The sequence below is a fragment of the Microcaecilia unicolor genome, chromosome 12 (genome assembly GCF_901765095.1).
Source record: "Microcaecilia unicolor chromosome 12, aMicUni1.1, whole genome shotgun sequence".
Taxonomy (NCBI): domain Eukaryota; kingdom Metazoa; phylum Chordata; class Amphibia; order Gymnophiona; family Siphonopidae; genus Microcaecilia; species Microcaecilia unicolor.
In genome coordinates, this window is record NC_044042.1 from 16,123,461 (window position 1) to 16,151,010 (window position 27,550).

Genomic DNA, 27,550 nt, shown 5'->3' on the forward strand with positions numbered 1-27,550 from the left:
TCTCACTACAAAAATCCCTCCTAAATCCTGATGTTGCAAAATGGTATAATTTATGCATTGCATGAATCAATCAATCAGATCTTATCCCATATGAAATCATTAATGAAAATGTTTTAAACATAAATACTGTCAAAGGCTTTAACATTTTTCAGAAGCAATATTTTAGCAATGAACACAGGGCCTGATATTTGAAGGCTTTATGCTCCTTTGAGAGTTATGCTTATATAATGGCTATGAAAATTCATTAGTGCTGAGTGCATAACTTTACACTCAAAATTTCACTAAACTTTTACATTTAGGAGCATAAAAAGTGGGTGGTAACAGGGCGGATTTAGGGCAGGAAGAAGAAGTTAGTAGCTTAGCACTGATTTTCAGCATGAGGCTCATAAATCTAGGCAAATGAATGGCAGTCCTATATTTATAAGCATTGTAGGCATCAACATTTCAAAATATTTGGGGGTGCCAAAGACAATGTAAATTACCCCTCCCTGGGCACAATGAAGGGACTTGCTCAATACTAAGAGGTGTTCAGCATCAACAGAACTGGTTCCTATGATAAACATAACTTTTAGGCTTCTAAATTATATTAATCTTCAGCAGAAAACCCAAGTTTGGCTGAAAACAGGACACAAATTAAGGCGCATAACTTAGGCGCATAAATTTAGGAGCTCAAGGGGATCGATATTCAAAGCAATTTAACCTGGCAGGAAAGGCTCCTGCCCAGTTAAATCGCTTGTGTAGGGCTATCCACCAATATTCAGCAGCATTTAACTGGATATTCCTGCCAAATATCCACTGTAACCGCCTAAGCCAAAACCAGCTATGTTGTGGGCGGTCCAGAGGTGGACTCAGGCAGAGTTGGCACCATGGGCATAATTTGACTGTTTCATTTTTTTTTGGGGGGGGGGGGAGGATGGGGGGGGCACATTAACATATTAATTTGCATATATATATATGCAAATGAATATGCTAATATGGAGGAAGGAAGGAAGGAAGGAAAGAAGGGAGAAAGGGCTGACTTTTTTGGGAATAACCATAAATTCATTATGGTTATTCCCAAAAAAGACAGCTCTTTCTCTCTTCCTTCCTTCCTTTCTGCCTTCTTACCCAACACTCCTTCTTCCTCTCCAGTAGTATTTGTCTACCCCCTTTCCCATACCATGCCAGTGTTGACCTTAGAAATGCATAGGCTCTATATGTAGATCCTTCAAGAGGTAGTGTGTCATGACTTAGGCTCTAAATCCCTTTCTGATATTTTGGTGCTACCTCAGTAAGGCCAACACACAATCTCTCCACTGCAAAACACTTTACACAAACTTGTGTAGATCCTTCAAGAGGTAGTATGTCATGATTTAGGCTATACAACCCTTTCTGATGTTTTGGTGCCACCTCATTAAGGCCAACACACAATCTCTGCACTACAAAACGCTATACACAAACTTGCGCAAAAACACACTCATAACTTTACCAAACCATGACAGCACTAATTCCAAGGACAGGACGAGCTACAACCTTATGCGTTGAAAGGCAGCACTGTAATTACACCGGGCTCTAAAACACCAATACACTACCTTGTGAAAAAAACAAAACAAAGAGGGCTGCAAGTACTACATGCTAGCAGAATACTGCACCTTGATCACACATGAAAAACACATGACACAACAGACGTAAAATGAGTTTATCTTGTTGGGCAGACTGGATGGACTGTTCAGGTCTTTATCTGCCGTCATTTACTATGTTACTATCAGGCTTATTTTCGAAAGAGATCGCCGGCGATCTTCCGACACAAATCAGGAGATCGCCGGCGATCTCCTGAAACCGGCCAAATCGGAATAATCAAAAGCCGATTTTGGCCGGCTTCAACTGCTTTCCGTCGCGGAGCCGGCGAAATTTCAAGGGGTCGTGTCGGTAGGGTAGTGAAGATGGGACGGGGGTGGGACGGGGGCGTGCTCACAAGATGGCCAGCTTCGCCTGATAATGGAAAAAAAAAGCCAGGCTTGATGAGCATTTCGCCGGCTTTACGTGGTCCCTTTTTTTTTCACGACCAAGCTTCAAAAAGGAGCCCCAACTGACCAAATGACCACCGGAGGGAATGACCTCCCCTTACTCCCCCAGTGGTCACCAATCCCCTCCCACCCAAAAAAAATAAAAAATAGAAGTGCTTGTCAGGGATGTCCTAAATCTAAACTACTTTTGCTCAGCTTTTTCAGTAGTACCAGTGGGATTTGAACCAGCCACCTCTGGATTACAAGACTGGTGCTCTACCCATTTGGCCACAGCTCCCCTTACTTGGGCTCCCAAAGACAGGGGTCTCTCTCAGCCAATCACAGTGCATTTAGCTGTCTGTGAGTGGCTGAGAGAGACCCCTGTCTGTGATTGGCTGAGAGAGACCTGAAGGGGCATAATCAAAAGGGCGGGACAGCTAAGTAAGTGGAGCTGTGGCCAAGTGGTTAGAACACTGGTCTTGTTAATCCAGAGGTGGCTGGTTCTAATTCCACTAGTACTACTTGGATTTTTATTCCACTTTTTTTGAAGCCGGCCATTTGTAAACCTGGCGATCTCAATATTTGACCTAAATGTTGAGATTTAGCCGGCCCCAACCATATTATCAAAAGAAAAGATGGCCGACCATCTTTTTCGATAATACGGTTGGCACCGCCCCTTTGTGGAGCCGGCCCCGAAGATGGCCAGCGTCATTCGATTATGCCCCTCTATGTTACTATGACACAAGGAACTAGAAATAAAAAAATATGAAGGCAAAATACTGAACTGGAAAGTTACCTCAAGAAGTTAGACTCGGCATGCAGCAATACTAGAGAAATTGAAACTTACATGCAAAATATCACAGATGCACATTTCCAAAAGCTGACATATTCCAATTAATAAATTCTGAATAAAATACATTTTCTACCTTTGTTGTCTGAGCATTTAGTTTTTCTACTCGCTTTGGTCCCAGTGTCTTCTGTTTTATGCAGTGTCTTCTTTCCATTTGATATTTTTTCACTCACCATGACCACCATCCTCCTGTGTCCTTATGTGTCCTGTCTACCATCTGTAGCCTTGTCCTTATCCTTCTTTCAGTTTCAGCATCTGCTCTCAAAGTGTTCCGATCCAGCCCTTAAATTCACCAGTTTTCCCTCCATCCATATCCAGCATTTCTCCTCACTCCCCTCCCCTCCATCCATGTGCATCTACTTCCTCTGTCTTCCCTCCCCTCTATCCATGTCCAGCATTTCTCCTCTCTTCCTTCTCCTCCATTTGTGTGCATCTCCTTCCTTTGTCTTTCCTTCCCTCCATCCTTGTCCAACATTTCTCCTCTCTTCCCTGCCCTCTACTCCATCCATGTCCAGCATTTCTCCTCTCTTCCCTCCCCTCCATCCATGTGCATCTCCTTCCTGTCTTCTCTCCCCTCCCTCCATCCATCCATCCATCCATGTCCAGCAACTCTCCTCTCTCCCCTGCCCTCCCCTCTATCCATCCATGTCCAGCAACTCTCCATTCTCCCCTGCCCTCTCCTCCATCCATCCATATCCTAATCCAGCAAATTTCCTCTCTCCCCTGCCCCCTCCATCCATCCATGTCCAGCAACTCTCCATTCTCTCCTGACCTCTCCTCCATCCATCCATCCATATCCAGCAAATTTCCTCTCTCCCCTGCCCCCTCCATCCATCCATGTGCAGCAACTCTCAATTCACCCTTGCCCTCTCCTCCATCCATCCATCCATCCGTATCCAGCAAATTTCCTCTCTCCCCTGCCCCCTCCATCCATCCATGTCCAGCAACTCTCCATTCTCCCTGCCCTCTCTTCCATCCATCCATCCATATCCAGCAAATTTCCTCTCTTCCCTGCCCCTTCCATCCATCCGTGTCCAGCAACTCTCCATTCTCCCCTGCCCTCTCTTCCATCCATCCATCCATCCATATCCAGCAAATTTCCTCTCTCCCTTGCCCCTCTCCATCCATCCATGTTCAGCAATTCTCTTTTGTCCCCTGCCCTCCCCTCCATGTCCAGCGATTTATCTTCTCTCCCCCTGCTCTCCCCTTCCATCCATGTCCAGCAATTCTCCCTGCCCCCCGCCATGTCCAGTGATTTCTTCTCTCTCCCCTGCCCTCCCCTCCCCTCCCATCTAAGTCCAGTGATTCTCCTCTGCCTTCTCCCCTATCCATGTCCAATGATTCTCCTTTGACCCCAACCCTCCCCTCCCATCCATGTCCAGTGCCTTTCCCAGCTCCCACTTTTCAGTCCCCAAGTTCAGTTCCAACAGAGCCCCTCCTTCCTGCCCTCAGCTCCCTAACAGCCCTCCTCTCTGTTCCTGCCGCCCTGCGTTTAAACCTTTTATTTTAAATCACAGCGACGGCACTGAAAACAGTACAGCATGACAGCGGGCTCGCCTTCAGCCTTTCCCTTCCCTCTCCGTGTCCCACCCTCGTGGAAACAGAAAATACATCATCAGAGGAAGGAGGGACCGAGAGCTGCCTGCAGCCGGGTTGCACCGGCCCTGCGTTTGGGGGGCAATGCCCCCCTCGCCCCCCAAACTACGCCCATGTTGGAAAGTATTTATGTTACTCTAACAAAAGGTACCACAGCCTGCCAAGATTCTTAATGAGAGTATTTCCCAAATATCCTACAGTACAGACAGAGGATGTTTCTTTGATGAGGATTCAGCAGAAATATTTTGTTGGCTTTGCAAGTTCAAGAACAATTACAGGAAGTGGTTAACATAGTTATCATTCTTGACTCATAAAATATCTGACTTTGGTGTGTATGTGAACTTGGAGCATGATGCCGAGAATGTCTTTGGACTTGAACTGAATTTTTGGAGATCTAAAAAGAATAATTAGCCTTTTCTGTCATATGAGCAAGTTGTGGGCTGATGCAATAGCTTACTAGTTCTAAGTCAAACAATCTTCATATTTCAGAGCACTTCTTATTTATTTATTTATTTATTTATTTAATTACGGCATTTATATCCCACATTTTCCAATTTACATTGTTTCAGTGTGGTTTACAACAAAATAATATGGTACATTTAAAGGAATGATCTGTGTTACTGGCATGAACGAATGTATGTGTACATTTTAGTTGCAATAATCTTATTGACAATTAGCTATCCGATTGATATGTCTAGTTTGATGTCCCTATGTATCTTCATAGAAGAACTTCTTGAAGAAGAATGCTTTAAGTTGTTTTCGGAAGATCAAGTAGTGATTTATGTTTCATAAGGTTTTTGGTAGCATGTTCCAGTTCTTAGTGTATAGATATATGAAGCTTGATGAGTAAGTTGACATGTATCTTAGTCCCTTACAACTGGGGAAGTGTAGTGTGAGGTAATTTCTTGATTCCGTGCTTATGTTTCGTATCGGTAAATTTATTAGTTCTGCCATGTAACTTGGCGCTAAACTAAATATGATTTTGTATCCAAGCATACATAGGGGTATTTTACTAAGGTGTGTTAGCGTTTTTAACGTACCTTTAAAGTTAAGGTGCATTAAACGCTAACGTGCCAATACATTCCTATAGGCGTGTTAGCGTTTGATGCGTGTTAGCGTTTAATGTGCATTAAAAACGCTAACGCGCCTATAGCACTCCTTTGTAAACACAAGCGATAGTTTGAAGAATATTCTTAGTTTGACTGGGGCCTTGAGTAGTGGTGTGGCTCTGTTTGTAGTGTGATTTTCCATGAATCAGTGGTGTTTTGTGCCATTTGTAATTTTCTTAAGACTTGATCGTTGCATCCTGCATATATCCCGTTACAGTAATCTAGGTGTGCTAAGGTTAGTGTTTGCACTAGCATAAGGAAAACTGTTCTTGGAAAGTAGCCTCTTCTGTGCCTTAGTTTCCACATTGTTTGGAACATTTTTGTTAAGACATTTGATATCTGTTGTTCAAATGACATGTTTTTGTCTAGCAGAGTTTATTGTTTTTTTTTAATGTGTTGCAGGTTTATTGACTGAAGTGCAGTGTAAATCCAAGCGTCTCAGGAAAAACCTTAAGCAGAACAACAGCCGGTACTGTGATATCAAGGTGGAAGAGGACGGCAGTGGCAGCAAGCACATGTCATGTACAACAAGATCTGGAAAAGTGAGATTTTTTAAAGTTCATATGTAGATTATTTTTCATGATTAGATATTTCCCTAAATAAATGGTATTTACACACATATCTTCATATTTGTGTTTAGATCCCACAGAGGGTGGAGTTGACCGTGGAAGAGCACAAAATTATCGATCATATTGTGGCTGCACATCAGAGATACACAATTCCTCTGGAGGAAGCAAAAATATTTGTAAGTGTCAAGCAAGTGACTTACTATTTGGTGCTTTTCTCAAATACACAGTTTTCATGGCCATAAGATTTTTGTAGTCCCTGAAGTAAGTTAAAGCTGAGTTTATTCAATTATGACTCTTGGCTACCACCCTGGGCATGGAGTTCATTTTGATCTTTCCTAGAAAATATTTTGTTAAATTTCAATATTCAGTGCTAGTAACCAAGTAGCAGAGGCTCTGACCTGATTAACTAGGTTGATAGTTAATATAGGGACAGGCTTATGAACCTCAACATGTATACGCTGGAAGTGAGGAGGGAGAGAGGAGATATGATAGAGACGTTTAAATATCTCAAGGGCATTAATGTACAAGAAGTGAGTTTTTTTTTCAACTGAAGGAAAGCTCTGGAACGAGGGGGCATAAGATGAAGTTAAGAGGGAATAGGCTTAGGAGGAATCTAAGAAAGTATTATTTCATGAAAAGGGTGATGGAAGCGTGGAATGGCCTCCCGGTGGAGGTTGTGGAGTCGATGACTGTGTCAGAATTTAAGAAGGCATGGGATAAGCATGTGGGATTGCTTAGGAAAAGGAAGAGTTAGGGGTTACAGACTTGAAGGACCATTTGGCCTTTATCTGCCATCATGTTTCTATGTCTCTATGTTTCTATGACCGAATCCCCACAGGATATTCAGGAGCACGTAACTGGATAGTGCCACTAAATACCCTGTCTGACTACTGCAACACCATCCAGTTAGTGCCTGGACAGTCTGGGGTTGGAGTCAGGATGGAAGCAGGGGATACCCGGGCACTGCTTATATTCAGCGGTGGCACCCAGGGGCCAATGCAGAAAGGCGTATGGTACGGCTGTGCATTGATGGCTCAGTGTGCGACTTCTACTACAAAATTAACAAGAAAACATACCACGACTATGTAGTAATCAGTGAGAATGCAAATTACTGACATATTACAAATATGATTTAGAAGGAATGGTTCTGCGGAATCTTAGTGGAGATTGGGTGGCGACGCCAGTAATTGGGAAATAAAACGGGAGCTGGGCAGACTTCTACTATCTATGCCCTGATCGTGACTGAATAAGATAGGGATGGGCTGGAGTGTAAATTTTAAGGGGCTTCGATGTTAGCTTCAGAACTTAGTACAAGAACAGTGCTGGGCAGACTTCTACGGTCTGTGCCCTGAGAAAGGCAAGGACAAATCATGTAAAATGAGTTTATCTTGTTGGGCAGACTGGATGGACCGTACAGGTCTTTATCTGCCGTCATTTACTATGTTACTATATGACAGTAATTCACAGCCCATTGTAAAATATCACTCTTCATGTCAGTGTGTGAGTAGTGATTGGCTCCCACACTGACAGGTAGGTTGACGCTTTTAAAAAGTGGCTTCAGTTTCTGCATTGTCCCTGGGAATCTATCAGCACCCCCCCCCCCTCCGCACCAAACTGATGCCCTCGACAATACAAATAATCCCTGGTGTTTGGCAGCACCCTCCCCCTGACTCCCCTCTCCGATATTTTTAAAAAATCCCTAGTGTCTAGTGGCACCCCACCTCCTGATCTTGTCCAACCCCCTAGTGAAAAAGAATAACTGACTCCCAGACCTTGCATTGAAGAACACTGTCCTAGAACAGTGTTTCCCAAGTCTGGTCCTGGAGTACCCCTTGCCAGTCAGGTTTTCAGGATGTCTACAATGAATATACATAAAAGAGATTTACATATAATAGAGGCAGTGTATGCAAATCAAGTTCATGCATATTCATTGTGGATATCCTGAAAACCTGACTGGCAAGGGGTACTCGAGGACCAGACTTGGAAAACACTGTCCTAGAACACAGGAGAGAGTGCTAGCTTTGGAAAGCTGGTCACGAAGCATATTCAGGTCAATATTCAAAGCGATTTAACCGGTCAGGAGTTATATTGCTCATGCGAGGCTCTGCTGATATTCAGTACCACTTAACCAGATATTGCTGCTAAATATTCTCTCTAACCACCTAAGATGAAACCAGCTATGTTGTGGGTGGTCCAGGGGTGAAGTCAGGGCAGAGTCAGCACTTATGCTATTAAGGGAAGTTTGACGTTACCAATTTGCTTCATTTCTCTGAAGACGTGAATAAACATGTTGATAAATATGAGATGGTTGATGTAGTGTATCTAGACTTTCAGAAATTGTTTGACAGATTCCCTTATGAGAGACCCCTGAGAAAATTAAAAACCCATGGGATAGGATGCAATGTTCTGTTCTGGATTAGGAATTGGTTAATGGTTAGAAAACAGAGGGTAGGGTTAAATTATCTGTAAATGGGAACGACAAGTGAGGTGATTAAATTTGCAGATGACACAAAGCTATTCAATTGTTAAAATACATACAGATGAAAACGGTAACGGAATTCAAAAATGCGTGGGATAAACATAAAGGAATCCTGTTCAGAAGGAATGGATCCTCAGAAGCTTAGTGGAGATTGGGTGGCAGAGCTGGTGGTTGGGAGGCGGGGCTAGTGCTGGGCAGACTTCTACGGTCTGTGCCCTGAAAATGGCAGATACAAATCAAGGTCAGGTATACACAAAAAGTAGCACATATGAGTTTATCTTGTTGGGCAGACTGGATGGACCATGCAGGTCTTTCTCTGCCATCATCTACTATGTTACTAGTTAGATTGTGAAAAAGTGGAGGTGGACCTTAGGAAGCTGGAAGACTGGGCATCCAAATGGCAGATGAGATTTAATGTGGAGAAGTGAAAAGTTATGCACATTGGGAGGACTAATCCAAATCATAGTTATTTGATGCTAGTTTCCAGCCTAGGATTCAGCACCCAAGAAAAAGATCTAGGTGTCATCATGGACAGTACACTGAAATCTTCTGCCCAGTGTGTGGTGGCGGCCAAACAAGCATTCAGAATGCTAGGAATTATTAGGAAAGGGATAGAAAAAGGATAAAGAATATTATAAAACCTCTGTATCGCTCTTTGAGTATTGTGTGCAATTCTGGTAGCCGTATCTTTAAAAAGATACAGCAGAATTAGAAAAAGTTCAAAGAAGGGTGACCAAAATGATAAAGGGGATGGAACTTCTCTCATATTAGGAAAGGCTTACGAGGTTAGAACTGTTCAGCTTGGAAAAGAGATGGCTGAGGGGGGATATGATAGAGGTCTACAAAATACTGAGTGGTGTAGAATGGGTAAACGTAAATCGATTTTGTACTCTTTTCAAAAAGTTCAAAGACTTGGGGACACTTAAGGAAGTTAAGTGGACATACTTTTAAAATGAACAGGAGGAAATATTTTTTCAGTCAACGAACAGTTGAGCTCTGGAACATGTTGCCAGAGGATGTGATATCAAAGGTTAGTGTATCTGGGTTTAAAAAGATTTGGACAAGTTCCTGGAGGAAAAGTCCATAATCTGCTATTGAGACAGATATGGGGACTGCTTGTCCCTGGGATCAGCAGCATGAATCATGCTATTATTTGGGATTCTGTCAGGTACTTGTGACCTGAATTGGACACCATTGGAAGCAGGATACTTAGCTAGATGGACCATTGATCTGACCCAATATGGCTATTCTTATGTTCTTAAGTGCCAATACTCAGTGTTTAACCAGATAAGATATCCAGACAAGTCGGACCACATAAAACACAGTCCTATTTTTGTCTGGTTACACCTATCCAGTCAAGGGCTGACTATTGGCCTTAACTGAAAAGTGCAGTCTGTCTGCCATACATAACTTGATTTTCAATGCCGGTGCCTGGATATGGCCTAGCATTGGATATTGGGGCATTAAGCCAGTACTGGCTAAAAAAAAACACTCACCACCATTGGCTGAATATTTACCCCATTAATGTCAGTAGATATGGAAATTCTTAAATTGTAATGATTTCTTTTTCATTTATTTCAGCTGGAAGAAACTGCAAATCCTGAAGAGAGTTTCTTACGACTCTCTGAGACAGCAGTACTCCATGTACAGGTGCTCATAGAATTTACAAAACGGCTTCCAGGTAACCAGATTTTCTTTCAAAGAATTTTGATGATGTTTCTCATAATGATTTACAAAGGGAGAAAAGAGAAATATGTGAATTTTCAGCAGGGTCAGTATTAGATTAGAGTCCTGGGCATGAATTTGGAAGGGGGCCTCACACCATGAAGCAGGCTGGGCCTTCTTCAATTTTGGACAGGCTTGGTGCTCCCTGTTGCATGGCAATCCAGAGCAATTGCCCTGGTTGCACCCTCCTAAGGCTGGCTCTGATTATCAAAAGTACTGGGAAAATCAATACACTTACCACATTATCAACTATATGGTTAGCACGCATTACCATGTGGACACACGCGTTAAGGACTAAAGTCAGTAAATGGGCGGCAAAAAAATGTGTGCTAAGCGCTATTCTATAAATGATGTTCCAAGTTGAGTGTCATATATAGAATTTTTATTTATTTGTTACATTTGTATCCCACATTTTCCAACCTATTTGTAGGCTCAATGTGGTTTACATTAGTACCAGAGAGGCGTTTGCAGATTCCGGTGTAAACAAATACAAAGTGATGTTGTGGTAAGATAAAGTTCATGTGGCACAGCCACATTAGGGCATCGTATAACGGAAGAGTTGTGTTACGTCCATTACGTTCTTTAGTTTTGTTGTGTTGCAGAGATCAGGCATTTATGTTGGATCGGTAGGGTATGCCTTTTTAAACAGGTTAGTTTTTATTTTTTTCCGTAAGTTTAGGTGGTCGTACATAGTTTTCAAGGCTTTTGGTAATGCATTCCACAGTTGTGTGCTTATGTAGGAAAAACTGGATGCGTAGGTTGATTTGTATTTGAGTCCTTTGCAGCTTGGGTAGTGCAGATTTAGGTACGTTCGTGTTGATTCGGATGTGTTTCTTGTTGGTAGGTCGATCAGGTCTGTCATGTATCCCAGGGCTTCACCATAGATAATTTTGTGAACCAGAGTGCAGATTTTGAAAGCAATGCGTTCTTTGATTGGGAATAAGTGTAGTTTTTCGTGGAGGGGTTTTGCGCTTTCAAATCGCGTTTTTCCAAAGGTAAGTCCAGCTGCCGTGTTTTGAGAGGTCTGAAGTTTCTTTAATGTTTTCCAAAGGTAAGTCTAACTGCCGTGTTTTGAGCGGTCTGAAGTTTCTTTAATGTTTGTTCTTTGCATCCCGCATAAATTCCATTGCAGTAGTCTAAATGGCTTAGTACCATTGATTGTATCAGGTTGCAAAATGTTTCCCGCGGGAAGAATTGTTTCACGCGTTTGAGTTTCCACATTGAGTGGAACATAACATAGAATAGCAGTAACAATGGGATCTGCACCCAAAGGTTTACACCAGCTAAAACCTAGTGTAAATCCTTGCACGTAAATTAGGCGTGAATTCTATCAAAGTGCATGCACTTTTAGTGAACACCCTCTAATCTGCCCATGCCCCTCCCATGTCCACACCCCTTATCAGCTGTATGAATTTGTATGTGCATCTTTATAGAATAGCGCTTAGCAAGATGAGTGTGCAAATCCAAATGGCTCCCAATTAGTGCCAATAATTAGTACCCAATTATTGGTGCTAATTGGCTTGTTAATCAATTAAATTACACACCCATAATTTTGAGCTTCGTATGTAGAATCCGGGGGTAAATGTCATGACTCATTCTCCTCATATGACATGAACACCCCATATAATTATCACAGCTTTTTGCAGCTACCATATGTCTACTAAGCCATGTTAAGGTTTCAGTTAACAGTTCCCTAAGTGGTCCTTTTACTAAGGTGTGCTGAAAAATGGCCTGAGATAGTGTAGACGCGTGTTTTGGGCACACACAGAATCATTTTTCAGTGCACCTGCAAAAAATGCCTTTTTAAAAATTTTGCTGAAAATGGACGTGTGGCAAAATGAAAATTATCGCGCGTCCATTTTGGGTCTGAGACCTTACCGCCAGCCATTGACCTAGTGGTAACGTCTCACATGGTAACAGGGCGGTAATGACCTACATGCGCCAAATGCCACTTGGCGCGCATAGCTGACGCATGCCAGATAATAAAAAATATTTTTGGGCCGCATGTCGCAGACGCGCACCAAAAATGAAATTACCGCAAGGGCCATGTGGTAGCCGTGCAGTAACTCCATTTTGCCACGCTTATGTGGCTTAGTAAAAGGGCCCCTTAGTGACTTACTGAAAGCCACACAAATACGGGGGTACATCTATCAAATACATTTGGCAAAGGGGCATCTTTATATGAAATGTACTGGTCATATCTGAGCACTATTTTGTAATAACTCTGGTGTTCTTAATTTAATATGTGTACTTTGTTTATCTGTAGAGCATACAACACTTTATTTCCCCACTCATACATGTATATGTGAAGGACACTTGCATCTTGATTAACTCACATTTGAAGGTGCCATTGATATCTGGAACCAACACTGTGAATATAAAAGTTCTTAAAAGATTCAATTATGAAAATTCTGTCATAAAGGAGGAAAAGACCTCATAAAACTGTGGCAACATCTCAATAGATATCATGAACTACTTCCTTTTAGTGTTCATTCTTGCCCACAGTTAAAACAGTAATCATAGGTTAAAAAAAAAAAATCTTTGAGACACAGTGTCCAAAGTCTCTACTAATAAATGCGCTGTTTAAACAGACTTTAAATGGTTAAAAAAACAGCCTTTATCTTGTGTCACCAGTCTTGCAATATCCACCTTCAAAGACAAAATTGCTGCAAATGATAATTCACTCTCTCTCAGTCTCGAGCATAAGAAGAAAGCAGTGCCAGTATTTTGGAGTGAATTAGAGCCTGTTTTTGTGTTTTACCATTGATATGTGGCCCATTTTGTTGCTAATTTGACTGAGATTTCCAGTGCCCTAATCAGGCAGACATGATGGCGAATAAACAAGGACTCAGTTGTACAGTAGACCTACTGGCATCCTTAAACTTGAAGATTACATTTTTGTCCGTGCAACTTGCCCTCCCCGCCACTTACTTATAGAACATTAATTTAGTTCAGGGTCTTTTTCGAGAAGTCAGTATGAGTCTACATAGCCTCAAGGCCTCAAGAGCAGAAATAGATAAACAAAAACCTGGCACTTCAACTGGAACAAAATCAAGTAGTCAGTTACTGAATCATCACAATATTATTGGCCAGTACACCATAATTAATCCGTAGATAATTACATTTTAGCATATGGCCTTCATTAGGAAGACAGTGTACGAATTTTCATAAACATCACCAGAATGACTATCTTCTCTAACAGGATTTGAAACGTTGGATTACGAAGACCAGATTGCTTTACTGAAAGGCTCCACAGTTGAGGCCATGTTTTTACGTTCAGCCCAGATATACAACCACAGAGCAAGTGAATTTCTGTCATCAGCAAGCAAAAGTAAGACCAGATAAGCGATGTGCTACTTTATACTTAAAACAATTTTGCAATAATTTGACAAACTATCCAAAATGGACACTAAAGAACAGATTCGCTAAACGGTGCTCAAATTAAGGCGCCAGGAAAAATGCTGACTAAGCGCTATTCTATAACGGGCAGTCCAGGCTGAGTGCCCTTTATAGAAAAGCGCTTAGCATGGATTCCTGTACCCAAATTTGGATGCGAGAAGTTACGCCTGCTGAAACTTGATATATATCCTGGCACGCAAGTTGGGCACATAACCCCAGTATTTTATAATTCTGCGCTGAAATTTTTGGAACGCCCCTGACCTGCCCATGTCTCTTCCATGGCCACGCCCCCTTTTAGGTTGCGCAGCATTATAGAATAGCACGTATGCAGATCTGCATGTAAATCCAAAATTAGTGCCAAGTAACATCAATAACTGATTGTTAACGGCTCATTAACTAATTAGCTTGTGCGTGCATCTGGGATCCCCACTCAAATTTGAACACCCAACTTTGGGTGACCTCTATAGAATCTGGAGGTAGATTTGTAGTTCCTATCACATTGTTTATACCAGCGCCATTAAAACACCACTTCAACAGCTACTTAATTGAGAGAAGCCTTTCAACTTTTCTTTACCCTTACAATGGCTAGTTTTCCTTATAATACCAAGAAAAAGAAAGTTACAGCAGGGCTTCACGGGCCTAATTGTTTTTTAAACAAAAAGTTAATTTTAGAAAGGTTGGTACTTAGCTAAGCACTTCTGCTACAGGATCAGTTTACATTCTGGCAGAAGAGAATAAGTCCAAAAACCTTATCCTTTCTATCAGAAGCATTTACATCATGGGAATAAATATGTTATATTGGCCTGGGAGGGCCTTAATGTGGTTAGATTTCATTAGCTTGCAGAGGAAGTGATATCATGGCCTGGGATGGCTGCCGAAGCCCCACTAATAAGAAGCAATGTATCTGAGCACCCCGGGCCCATTCCCGTGTTCCCCTGAATTCCCCTAACCCTACCCAATTGGCAACATGCAGTGATATCTACAAAGAAGAATCAACTGAACTTGCAAGAGTTCTTTTAGTTAGGCAGTTCAAGGCAGAGATGGGCGTGAGCAAATATGGGGCCAGAGGGGAGCATGCAACCAAGAGCTGAAAATGCTAGTTGCCACACCGCCTTGGGTGAATTTCTTCAAAAAGGCAGTAAATAAATCCTATTAAACATAAATAATGAACAAATAAATATGCAGGTGGGATCCATGTTGAACTGTAAAGAGGTAAAGGGCGACTTATCAAAATAGTTAACCCCGTTTGAACAGATCTTGAATGGGGTGTGGGATTATAAATGCTTGCTGAATAGGGTTTACCAGATTCTGGCCTCCCTGAGCGCCACTACATTCAAATTCATGCTAGCTTGGGAGCGGGACTTAAAAACTCACTTGACAAGTAGTGGAAGGAATTATTTTTCTACAACCTAGTAGAGAATGCATAGAAAGTGCTGCACCTATGGTGCAGGAACTCAAGTAGTCTGTGTATGATGTTTCACCCACTGTCTTACCAGTGCTGGAAAGAGTGTGGATGTGGGAGTACCTATATACACATTTGGTGGGATAGCCCAAGTATTCTGGGATAAATTAGTGGGTTTTTTAAAACTGAAATGTCAGTGGTGCAAGTAGAAAATATCAAACAGGCACAGCGAAGATAACAACGAAGAACACACAGTCAGTGATGGCACTGTAAAACTTTAATTAAAGCATAGCTCGACTTTTTTTTTTCCTTTTTTCTTGAAGTGTTTGTTCGGAGCTCTGAGAGTGACATTTTAGACGACAGACCTTATAGCAAGACTGCCAACGTTTAACGGTTAGGGCTCTTCAGCTTGGAGAAAAGATGGCTGAGGGGAGATATGATAGAGGTCTATAAAATAATGAGTGGAGTGGAACGGGTAGACGTGAATCGTTTGTTTACTCTTTCCAAAAATACTAGGACTAGGGGGCACGCAATGAAGCTACAAAATAGTAAATTTAAAACAAATCTGAGAAAATATTTCTTCATTCAATGTGTAATTAAACTCTGGAATTCGTTATCAGAGAATGTAGTAAAAGCAGTTAGCTTAGTGGGGTTTAAAAAAGGTTTGGATGGCTTCCTAAAGGAAAAGTCCATAGACTTGGGGGGAAATCCACTGCTTATTTCTAGAATAAGCAGCATAAAATGTATTGTACTGTTTGGGATCTTGCCGGGTACTTGTATCCTGGATTGGCCACTGTTGGAAACAGGATGCTGGGCTTGATGGACCTTCAGTGTTTCCCACTATGGCAATACTTATGTACTTATGGAATACACAACTCCAGTGGCATTTGACTCCTGATGAAGGCTGGGTGGCCGAAACACAGGCCTATGTCAAGTCAAGCCATGCTTTAATTAAAGTTTTACAGTACCATCTCTGACTATGTGTTCTTCACTGTCATCTTCGCTGTGCCTGTTTGCTATTTGTGCTGATTTATGAGGATTGGTTCTTCCCTATTACTTTCTACAAACAAAAAATAAACCACAACTTTACTACTGCAGTGTTTGTCCTAAGGGCTTAGAAATAATACATACTTCTTGTTGGCGAGCTATGCAACTGCAGAAGAGGTATGAAATAGCACGTGTTAGGAGACAGTCTTCTGCTCCCATGATGTGCTCCCTCATCCTGAGGATCTGGAATATTTACATTTCTAGTTGACTAATGGTAATGTGGAGGAATCAGTTCGAGAACTTTGGCAGAGTATGGGACCCCTCTGTGAGATGGGTTCAGAAGAAGCTAGAATATATTACTGCAGCAGGGTCATGCATTACTTGAGTTTGGGGATGTGCACATTTTCTGAGTAACAGGTTTGCTCAGTGCAGGGGCTTGGTAGAACAGAACATTTCCCATCAAAGAGAAGATGAAGGGGATGAGGGGTTGGGAGCATTGTCTGTTTTCTTGCTGTGAGAGAGCAGCCACTAATATTGTTTTTTGTAATTGTTTTTTTCTTGATATGAAAAATAAAGTTCAAGAAAAAAAAAAAGATTTCATGAGCTCAGCAGAGTCAGGCCTGGTTTATAGTACTGGATGGGGGACTTCCAGAAAAGGCTGGGGGCAGCAGAGAGCAATAACAAACCTCTGCAGTATTCTGCGTTATGTTGTACTATTATATCACCATCCTCAAAACACATTCAACCAATAGCAGTTTATATTCTAGAAAAGGTCACAAGCACCAGGGCCGCCGAGAGACTGGGCCGGGCCCGGGACAAGGCCGCCCCCGGGCCCCCAGCCCCGTCCCTTGGGCCCCGCCCCCATTGCCACCCCCAGGTTGTCGTCGCCCCCCTGAGGGGGGCCCGGTGCCACAGTCCCACCCGCCTCCGCCACTGGGCCTGGCCCCTTCCACCCAAACCCCCGCCAGCAGAAGTGCTGTCTTCTGACTCTGGCATGAGTGGCCCACACAGACGCGCTCCTCTCAGCTGATCTTCGCTGTACTCTGTAGGGCTTCTGTGCGTCTGACGTCCTGCACGTCAGACGCACAGATGCACAGAAGCCCTGCAGAGTACAGCGAAGATCAGCTGAGAGGAGCGCGTCTGTGTGGGCTGCGCACACCGGAGTCAGAACAGAAGACAGCACTTCTGCTGGCGGGGTTTGGGTGGAAGGGGCTCGGTGGCGGTAGCGGGTGGGATTGCGGTGCTGGGCCCCCTTGGAGGCCCGGGTCCCAGGAATTTTGTCCCCCCTGTCCCCCCCTCTCAGCGGCCCTGACAAGCACCATGGTAAAGCTGGGATCACCTAACCCTCAATCCCCAGCAATGGGAAGAAAGAGGACAGGAAAAATACAATACAATTCAAAGCATTTCAGGATTAAAATAATTGTGTTTTTTAAAAACCTGTATATTTTTCTTTTTTAGGCCATGGACGGTTCTCTGACCATGTAGGGTGTTACGATGTCCAAGAGTTTGAGAAATACCCTGTTTATCCCATAGAAACTTCTCAAAGGGAAAAAACTCCCACATCCACCGCGGCCACAGGTACCTTAGAAACAGAATTCTTGATATTCTTTTAACAAGTGTTTATAGCATTTTAGAATAAAAGAGCTCACATAATGCTTGCGATGTGTGCACGAGAATTTTAGGACTGTTATCAAATTAAGGGTTTCTGGTCCATTTTATCACTTGCAGAAGTGATGGTACATAACTTGATCACCATGACACTGCCACTATATTGTGTATTACTACAGAGATTTGAAAAAATACAATTTTCATTTTAATGAGCAAAGAATGACTGCATGGAAAAGGGAAGGAGGCCTCTGAAAGTCCTCTCCTGCCTCTTTATATTCTAAATCATGGAAGAAGAATATTTTTCTCCATGGTTTTTTTGTATTTGCATAATCCGTTTAGACACTGTTTATCATTCCTGCTTTCACGTTGGTTGTTTTCTGTGTTATGGAATGGATTACCACTCTATGGGTCCCCTTTATTAAGCTGCACTAGTAAATGGGCCAGCATGTCTCAGAGCAGGTCTTTCCCATGTGATAAGTCCATTTCTACTGTGGCCATAAAAGAGGCATTTTTCTCTTTGTTAAATATCTGGCCGTGCGCTAATATTTAAAAAAACTTTGGACATGTTCCTAGAGGGAAAGTCCATTGTGTGCTGTTGAGACAGACATGGGGAAGCCACTGCTTGCCCTAAAATTGGTAGCATGGAATCTTACTACTCTTTGAGATTCTGGAATCTTGCTACTATTTGAGGTTCTACAGGCACAATGTTGCTACTTTTTGAGATTCTGCATGGAATCTTGTTACTCTTTAGGATTCCAGAATCTTGCTATTCTTTAGGGTTCTACATGGAATGTTGCTACTATCTGGGTTTCTGACAGGTACTTGTGACCTGGCTTGGCCACTGTTTGGAAACAGGATACTGGGCTAGATGGACCATTGGGCTGACCCAGTATGGCTAGTCTTATGTTCCTATGAGCACTTGCCTCTTCCTATTTATTTTATTTCATTTGTATCCCTCATTTTCCCACCTATTTGCAGGCTCAATCTGGCTTACATAGTACCGGAGAGGCATTTGCATACTCTGGTATAAACAAATACAAAGTGATGTTGTGGTAAGATAAAGTTGATGTGGCACAGCCACATTAGGGAATCGTTCAACGGAAGAGTTGTGTTATGTCCATTTCGTACTTTAGGTTTGTTGTGTTGCAGAGATCAGGCATTTATGATGGATTGGTAGGGTATGCCTTTTTAAACAGGTTAGTTTTTAGTTTTTTTCCGGAAGTTTAGGTGGTCGAACGTGGTTTTCAAGGCTTTTGGTAATGCGTTCCACAGTTGTGTGCTTATATAGGAGAAGTTGTATGCTTAGGTTGATTTGTATTTGAGTCCTTTGCAGCTTGGATAGTGCAGATTTAGGTATGTTCGTGTAGATTCGAATGTGTTTCTAGTTGGAAAGTCGATCAATTCTGTCATGTATCCCAGGGCTTCACCGTAGATAATTTTGTGGACCAGAGTGCAGATTTTGAAAGCAATGCGTTCTTTGATTGGGAGTCAGTGTCGTTTTTTCGTGGAGGGGTTTTGCGCTTTCAAATCGTGTTTTTCCGAAGATAAGCCTAGCTGCCGTGTTTTGAGCGGTCTGAAGTTTCTTTAATGTTTGTTCTTTGCATCCCGCATAAATTCCATTGCAGTAGCCTACGTGGCTTAGTACCATTGATTGTACCAGGTTGCGAAATGTTTCCCTCGGGAAGAATTGTTTCACTTGTTTGAGTTTCCACATTGAATGGAACATTTTTTGTTGTTGTGGATGTCACTTGGCTCTCTAGTGTGAGGTTTCGGTCGATTATGACTCCGAGAATTTTCAGGCTGTCTGAGATAGGGAGCGTGTAATCTGGGGTGTTGATAATTGTGGGGTTGTCTTGTGTTATGAAGTTAGTGCAGTGGTAATTTCAGCGTGCTAGCTGAATAGTGCTTAGTGCGCACAAATGACACAACTAATACAGAATACTTTAACACGTCATGCATTGGGCCATTTTTCCTGCATTAAACATATGTTAACACATAATACAGCTTAGTAAAAGGGCCACTATGCTCGTTCTGAGGCTTCATATTGTAAATTTAAAATGGCGCTTAAACCTTATTATACTCAAGACCTTTCTGTAATTTGTTCGTGATATGGCCTGTGGCAGCTCACAACCCTTCTATTGTTTGCACTAGTCTTCATGATTACACACCCCTCTTTTCCTTGTGTTCCCACACCTTTTATTTACAAGTGCGACTTGTACAGTGTATTGAAAGAATATTGTAATGTTGACCTTTTCCCCGTAATTCTATAAAGGCGCACACACTTGCACATGAAAATGTGTACACACTTTATAGAATACGTCACTCATACAACTTAATTATTTGGACCTTAATTGGCACTTAAGTGCCAAAATTGTCAATATTTGGCACTAACTAACACTAGTTGGCACCAGGGGCATAGCCAGACTTCGGCCGGAGGGGGGTCCAGAGTCTGAGGTGAGGGGGCGCATTTTAGCCCCCCGGCGCCGCTTACCCCCCTGCCATTGCTGAACCCCCGCCACCAACTTTGACCCTCCCTGCCATTGCCGAACGCCACCAACTTTGACCCCCCCCACGCCGACGACCCTCTCAACCCCCCTCCCACCGCCAACCCGCCATCGCCTACCTTTGCTGGCGGGGGACCCCAACCCCCGCCAGCCGAGCCAAGGTCCTCTTCTTCCCAATGAGTCTGACATCCTGCACGTACAACATGCAGGAAGTCAGACTAGAATAAAGCCTTGCGCAGGATTGGGAAGAAGAGGACCTCGGCTCGGCTGGCGGGGGGTTGGGGTTCTGCCCAGCAAAGGTAGGCGACAGCAGGTTGACGAGTTGGCGGCAGGAGGGGGGGTCAAGAGGGTCGTCGGCAGGGGCGTCCAGGGGCAAAACTATGGGAGCCCAGGCCCCCATGGCCCCATACTGGCTACGCCCCTGGTTAGCACTAATTAGTAGTTACACAAGTTAGTGAGGTGCCCCCTTATTCTATAAAGTTGGCACCTAAATCCTATAGCGTGCAACTGCAATGGGGGCATAGATGTGGGTGGGTTATGGGTGGGTCAAGGGCGTGCCGACTATTTTAGCATGCACTTTACTGAATACTGGCAGTTATACACACAACTGACGCATTTAGCTGCGAACAGTTACACCTGCCATTGACCAGGTATAAGTGGTTGCGCCTACATTTAGGCACATCTATGCCGACTTAAGCTTGTAATCTATAAGAACAAACATCGATAAAGGAGACTATCTTCATACCTGAACCAACAAATGTTCTCTTCTACCATCAAGGGTTTTCCTACTGACATGACTATGGGCATGGAATGAAGCTACAAAATAGTAAATTTAAAACAAATCGGTGAAAATATTTCTTCACTCAACGTGTAATTAAACTCTGGAATTCGTTGCCAGTGAATGTGGTAAAAGCAGTTAGCTAAAAGAAAAGTCCATAAGCCATTGTTAAAATGGACTTGGGGAAAATCCACTGCTTATTTCTAGGATAAGCAGCATAAAATGTATTGTTCTGTTATGAGATCTTGCCAGGTACTTATAACCTGGATTGGCCATTGTTGGAAACGGAATGCTGGGCTTGATGGACCTGCCGTCTGTCCCAGTATGACAAGACTTACGTTCTAGTACAGGGAGGTAGTACAGGGAGGTGAGAATTTTCCTGGGAGGGAGGTGAGAATTTTCCTGGGGGTCACCATGAGGAGAAGGGAGCTAGCAGAACTGCCTGTTGAGGGGTGCAGTTTGGAGTAAGCCCAGCCTTGAGGGGTCGGGGTGGAAAGGAAATAAAATAATTGATTGCTGATTGAATGGGGTCTTTGATTACCCAACCCTCACCAAGACCCTAAGTACAGAGGGGGATCCCAAACCTTTAAAAGGTGGAATGTATAAGGACAGTAAGCGCTGCCTCTGATAGAGAGCAGAGGTGTTGGAGGAGAAAGGAGCTGCCTCTCCAAATTGGGCTGGCAGGGTATTATGTCAGGCATAGCTTTGGGGAAAAGACACCCTAGGTGAGAAGGAGTGGGTGTGGAGAAGTCCCGCTCTTGGCGTGACACAGAACTGTATTTAACGCATCCATCTAGTCAGACATGGGTTGGACATTTTCAATACTTACTTGGATTTGATCTTCATTGAACAGAACTGTAAATACCATACCTATTATTTAATTGTTCAGCCATTCATTTATTTCTCTTTGATGAGTTGAAACAGAAAAGAGTTGCTACTGAAGCTCATCTATTGTAACAGGCTGATTCTTTGACGAGTGATAGTCTGGGAGAATCGGGTAGGATACCCTCCGGCCTACTGGAGACTGCTTCAGTCCCAGCCTGTGCCCTACATAAAGACTTGGTTTTATATGCTTGGCCCTGGGAGCCTGCCATCAAGTGGAATGGAGGAGTGGCCTCATGATTATTGCAGCAGGTTATGAACCTGAGGAACCGGGTTCAATTACTGCTGCCACCTGATGGTTGGCAGTTGGTTGAGATCCTGGGGAACCAATTCCCTCTGCAGCTCAATGAGACCCTGGGCAAGTCACTTAGCCCTCCATTGCCCTAGGTATAATATATATATATAACTTAGATTGTGAGCCCATTAGGGACAATACTAAGTACCTGTAATAGAAACTGTAAACCACGTGGAGGGGCATAATCAAACGAGGGCGCCCATCTATAAGGGCGGCCATTTATAATGACGGCTCCGAAAAGCGGCGTACCCGACCGTATTATCAAAACAAGATGGGCAGCCATCTTTCGTTTCGATAATACGGTTGGCGTCGGCTAAATCTCAACATTTGGGCCGCCCTTAGAGATGGTCGACATTGGTTTTCGCCGATAATGGAAACTAATGGCGGCCATCTCATAACCGGCCAAATCCAAGCCATTTGGTCGTGGGAGGAGCCAGCATTTGTAGTGCACTGGTGCCACTCACATGCCAGGACACCAACTGGGCACCCTAGGAGGCACTGCAGTGGACTTCACAAATTGCTCCCAGGTGTATAGCTCCCTTACCTTGTGTGCTGAGTCCTCCAAAACACACTACCCACAACTGTACAACACTACCATAGCCCTTAAAGGGTAACGGGGGGGGGGCACCTAGATGTGGGTACACTGGGTTTCGGGTGGGTTTTGGAGGGCTCCCATTTACCACCACAAGTGTAACAGGTAGGGGGGGATGGGCCTGGGTCCGCCTGCCTGAAGTGCACTGCAGTACCCACTACAAACTGCTCCAGGGACCTGCATAGTGCTGTGATGGAGCTGGGTATGACATTTGAGGCTGACATAGAGGCTGGCAAAAAATGTTTTTTTTTATATTTTTTTTTGGGTGGGAGGGGGTTGGTGACCACTGGGGGAGTAGGGGGAGGTGATCCCCGATTCCCTCCGGTGGTCATCTGGTCAGTTTGGGCACCTTTTCAAGGCTTGGTTGTGAACAAAAAGGGACCAAGTAAAGTCGGTCAAATGCTCGTCAGGGCCGGCCCTCTTTTTACCATTATCGGACGAGGACGGCCATCTCTTAACCATAGCCCTGTCCCGCCATCGGTACACTGCCAACACGCCCCCTTCAACTTTGGCTGGCCCTGCGACGGAAAGCAGTTGAAGCCAGCCAAGATCGGCTTTCGATTATACCGATTTGGCTGGCCTTAGGAGAAGGCCGGCCATCTCCCGATTTCTGTCGGAAGATGGCCGCCCTTCTCCTTCGAAAATAAGCAGAATAGTCACCTCAGGGACCACTTGCAGTATATCAAGTACTGAAAATAAATAAATAAATCAAGAACTTAGTCAGGAGCCTGAACCATCATTCCTTTGGGGCCAGGGTTACATGTGTACCAGAAAAGACATGACAAGGCTTGACCATATGCAGGTTATTTAATGGAATTTCTATGCCATCCCTCTGATCCATAGGGACTAACCAGTTCACAACTTGGTCTGAAATGGTACAGTAACTACATCTATTTTACAATGAAACCATCTGAGGCATATTTTGGAAAGCTTGACTATTTCTTGTTTTTTTTTTTCACTTTTTTTGGTAGATATCACAGGACAGTTTATGACACCACTTTTTAACTTCTACAGAAGCATGGGCGAACTGAACGTGACTGAGACTGAATATGCCCTCCTTGCAGCAACCACTGTGTTCTTTTCAGGTATAATGTGATACTGTAGAATACGTAGTCCTACTCTAAATCCTAGGTTTCCACTGAATGTTTGGAGTCAGCGCTCTGATATGCAGAGATTCTACCCTGAAATCCCAAATATGCCAGTGACAAACATTATCACAAGAGTCCTTTGTACCCCTCTGATACCCTCCCTCCCCCCCCTACCACTGAAATCAGCATACCAAATGTAAATATCAATAGCCTTTGGGAGATGCAGAGAGGAGAGAATCGCGCAGGGGTATGCTGGTAAATTGTTAACAGGGGGCTCTCTCTCGCCAACAAAGTAAAAGAGAATTCAGGAGGGGCCCAAGCCCAAATTTTGGGATCCATTTGTTCAAGTAGCCATGGAGAACCGGCTCCCAAAATTCTTAAAAACTTAACAAACGGCTCTCGAGAGCCTGTGAGAGCCTGCTCCAGCACACCACTGGAATCGCGGGACATGGATGGGAGGGCAGGGCAGAGGATAATCGCTGGACATGGAGGGGATGGGAGGCTAGGGGAGAATCGCGGCACACGGAGGGGACGGCAGGGCAGAGGAGAATCGCTGCACATGGAGGGGAGGTCAGAATCGCGGGACATGGAGGGGATGGGAGGGGAGGGAAGAATCACGGGACATGGAGGGGAGGGCAGGGGAGAGAGGAGAAATCGCTTCCTAGGGTCCGTTTTATTTTTGACAAAACGGGCTTGGTAGAAATAAATGTATAGGTATCGGCAGGTACAAATGTCTAGGACGGGCAAGGATATACATTTTGGGTGGAGGACCCATTTTAGAAAAATAAGTAGAGAAAAAAGATGTAGAAAGCAGGGGTACCTAGACAGGGGTGTGGCCACATACACACGTAGGACTGACATTTAACAAACCTACATTTGTATTGCTGGCATTGGAATCACACAGGGAGGATAAACTGCTGAAAAAGCTGTCCTCTTACAGCACCTTACTGTCTTCCCTCCAATCATATTTTCCCACCCCCCATGAGGACTTACACACAACCTCCTCCCTTCAAATACAGTTCGTCTTCTGATCAACACCCCCACCTGAATACAACCCTTCTCACAATCAAAACCTCCAAAACATAACCCTTCTCCCGATCAGCACCCTCCCCCCATTTAAACCTTCTTCCAATCAGCACCCCCAAACAAAACCCTTGTCCTAAACTGCACCACCCTCCTGAGTACAACTCTTCTCCCAATCAACAGCTCTCCTAAATACAACCCTTCTCCCAATTAGCACCCCCCAATGTGATAGCCCAGATCAGTTTCCAAACCCCTCCTCCTTGAAGAAAACTGATTCTCCCCCTAGCCCCCCCAGATCCTCCCCCTAGCTATCTCCAGGACTTCCTGATGGTTCATGGTGGTCTAATGTGCATGGGAAAGAGCAGACCCACTCTGCTCCACTCCTATCCTGTCCTGCTCTTGCTTCACAATGGCCATGATGACTCTTAATGGTAATTTTGTGGTAACTACTGCTAGGGTCAAGGCCTAGCTGTAGAACTGCAAGATTACTGCTAGGGATCATTGTGGTCATTTTGGAGTCACCACAGGGTAGGACATCCTGCCGTGCACACTAACCACGGGGACCACCTCTGTGAAAATCCTGGGGTGGCTACGGGGATCAGGAGCGTCTGGGGGTGGGGGCAGGTTGTGTTGTTCAAGGGGGGGGGGCTTGGAAGTGGGTTGGGCCATTGCCTCTGAGAAGGGAGGGGCATCCCTGGGTGGAGGTTGAGGGCTTCTAATCGGGAAGCTAGCATGGTCAGTAGTGGGAGGAGATGATGAATGCAGAGTATGTTGCTCATGGGGGAGGGTTTGTGCTCAGGGGGTGTGTTCAGGGAGGTGTTGGTCTGAAAAAGGATTGTATTTGGGAGGGGGTGTAGTGATCAGGAAAGGGGTTATACTCGGGGGGGGGGGGTGTTGTTCAGGAGAGGGACTGTATTTGGGGGGGTGCAGATTGGGAAAGGGGTTATATTTGAGGGAAGTGTGCTGATTGGGAGAGGGGTTGTGTTCAGAGGGTGCAGATTGGGAGAGGAGAATGTATTTGAGGGGGGAGTTGTAGTCGTGATGGTGAACTCTACATGGATGTGGAGGGGTGGGAGATGTGATAGGGAAGTAAGACAGTAAGGTGCTGTAAGAGAACAGTTCTTATAGCATCTTACTGACATTTGGCCTGAACTTGTTCACGTCAAACAGCAGGTCTAACTTCTGATGTATGATGTACATCTTAGCAGACCTAGATGTGTATTCCCTAAAGGATATCAATAGAAATCAAACAAAATAAAACATGGAAAAGAAAATAAGATGATACCTTTTTTATTGGACCTAACTTAATACATTTCTTGATTAGCTTCACACTTCACAAGACCAGAACACTGCACCAGTGATTTCACAGTAAGAATACTGAAAGGTAATTTTAAAACAATACAGGAACGTAAGACCTTTGAAATAAGAATGATTTAATATTTTGACACCCAACAAACAGGACTTAATAAGGATCTGGGTTTTCTAACTCATTATAAAACATAAAGCTGTATTTCTCTGTTTATTACCCTCCTCTCACCTACCAACACCCATTCTGTTAGAATATCAATGAAATGCTTTGATGTCCCCATGCATACCTCCGACCCACCCCCACCCTCCCACTCTGTCAGACTGTCAAAGTAATGCTTTCATGTTTCTCTTATATATACTGTCATCTACCAACATTTGCTTATTTCCGATCTGAGGAAGAAGGGCAACCTTCGAAAGCTAATCAAGAAATGTATTAAGTTATGTCCAATAAAAAAGGTATCATCTTATTTTCTTTTCCATGTTTTATTTTGTTTGATTTCTATTGATAACCTTTAAGAGTGGACTAACACAGCTACCACACCTCTCTACTTAAGATGGAAGATTTCCCTAAAGGAAAAAGGGACTAATGACTAGACTGTATATATCATGCCTAAAAAAATCAGCGCAAAAAAAATACACCTATGTGAATTCCATAAAGTACGGCTAAATTTCCACACGGTTTATAGAATACACTGAGCACCCATCCACACGACTAAATTTAGTCACGGGCAGTCACCCCAAATAAAACTTGGTGATATGCTGATGCCTAACTTAGGCGCAGACTGGGTGTATTCTATAACAACACGCATGGTTTTTAGAAACGCCTACGACCAGTCCATAGCCATGCCCCCTTTTCAACTATACAACTTAGAATTTACATGCTCCACGTTACAGAATACGCTTAGACAGTTGTGCACGTATATTCTAATTAATGCCAATTAGTGTCAATAATTGCTTGTTAATTGGCAATTATCATAAGTACATAAGCATTGCCATGCCGGGACAGACCAAGGGTCCATCGAGCCTAGCACCCTGTCACCGACAGCGACCAAAAGAACCAGCAATTTGTCCCGCCCATCCCAGAGATAGTGGATTATTCCCACGTCCATTCAATAACATTCTATGGTCTTTTCCTCCAGGAAGCCGTCCAACCCTTTTTTGAAGTCCGCTAAGTTAACCGCCTTAACCACTTTTTCCGGCAATGAATTAAGTTGTGCTCCCAAATCTAGAATACGACCGGATTTTTGAACACAACTTAAGTCGCGCTATACAGAATCTGGAGTAAATGTCTAGATTTCAATCCTGCTCTAGCCCCACCCACAACACATCTCTGTCCCAGACGGACGAACTTCTCATATGCACAGGTAAAAC

At 43.7% G+C, this 27,550-nt stretch overlaps 1 protein-coding gene across 2 annotated transcripts in view; it reads left to right on the top strand.

Moving 5' to 3' along the window:
* LOC115482175 (bile acid receptor-like) overlaps nt 1-27,550 on the top strand; it is a 90,757-nt gene that overhangs the window by 53,206 nt on the left and 10,001 nt on the right. For both annotated transcript variants that reach the window (XM_030221767.1, XM_030221768.1), the window contains 6 exons: nt 5,943-6,082; nt 6,181-6,285; nt 10,170-10,269; nt 13,516-13,644; nt 17,560-17,679; nt 23,732-23,845. In XM_030221767.1, the coding sequence (XP_030077627.1) occupies nt 5,943-6,082; nt 6,181-6,285; nt 10,170-10,269; nt 13,516-13,644; nt 17,560-17,679; nt 23,732-23,845 (708 nt within the window). The remainder of the gene's footprint in view (nt 1-5,942; nt 6,083-6,180; nt 6,286-10,169; nt 10,270-13,515; nt 13,645-17,559; nt 17,680-23,731; nt 23,846-27,550) is intronic.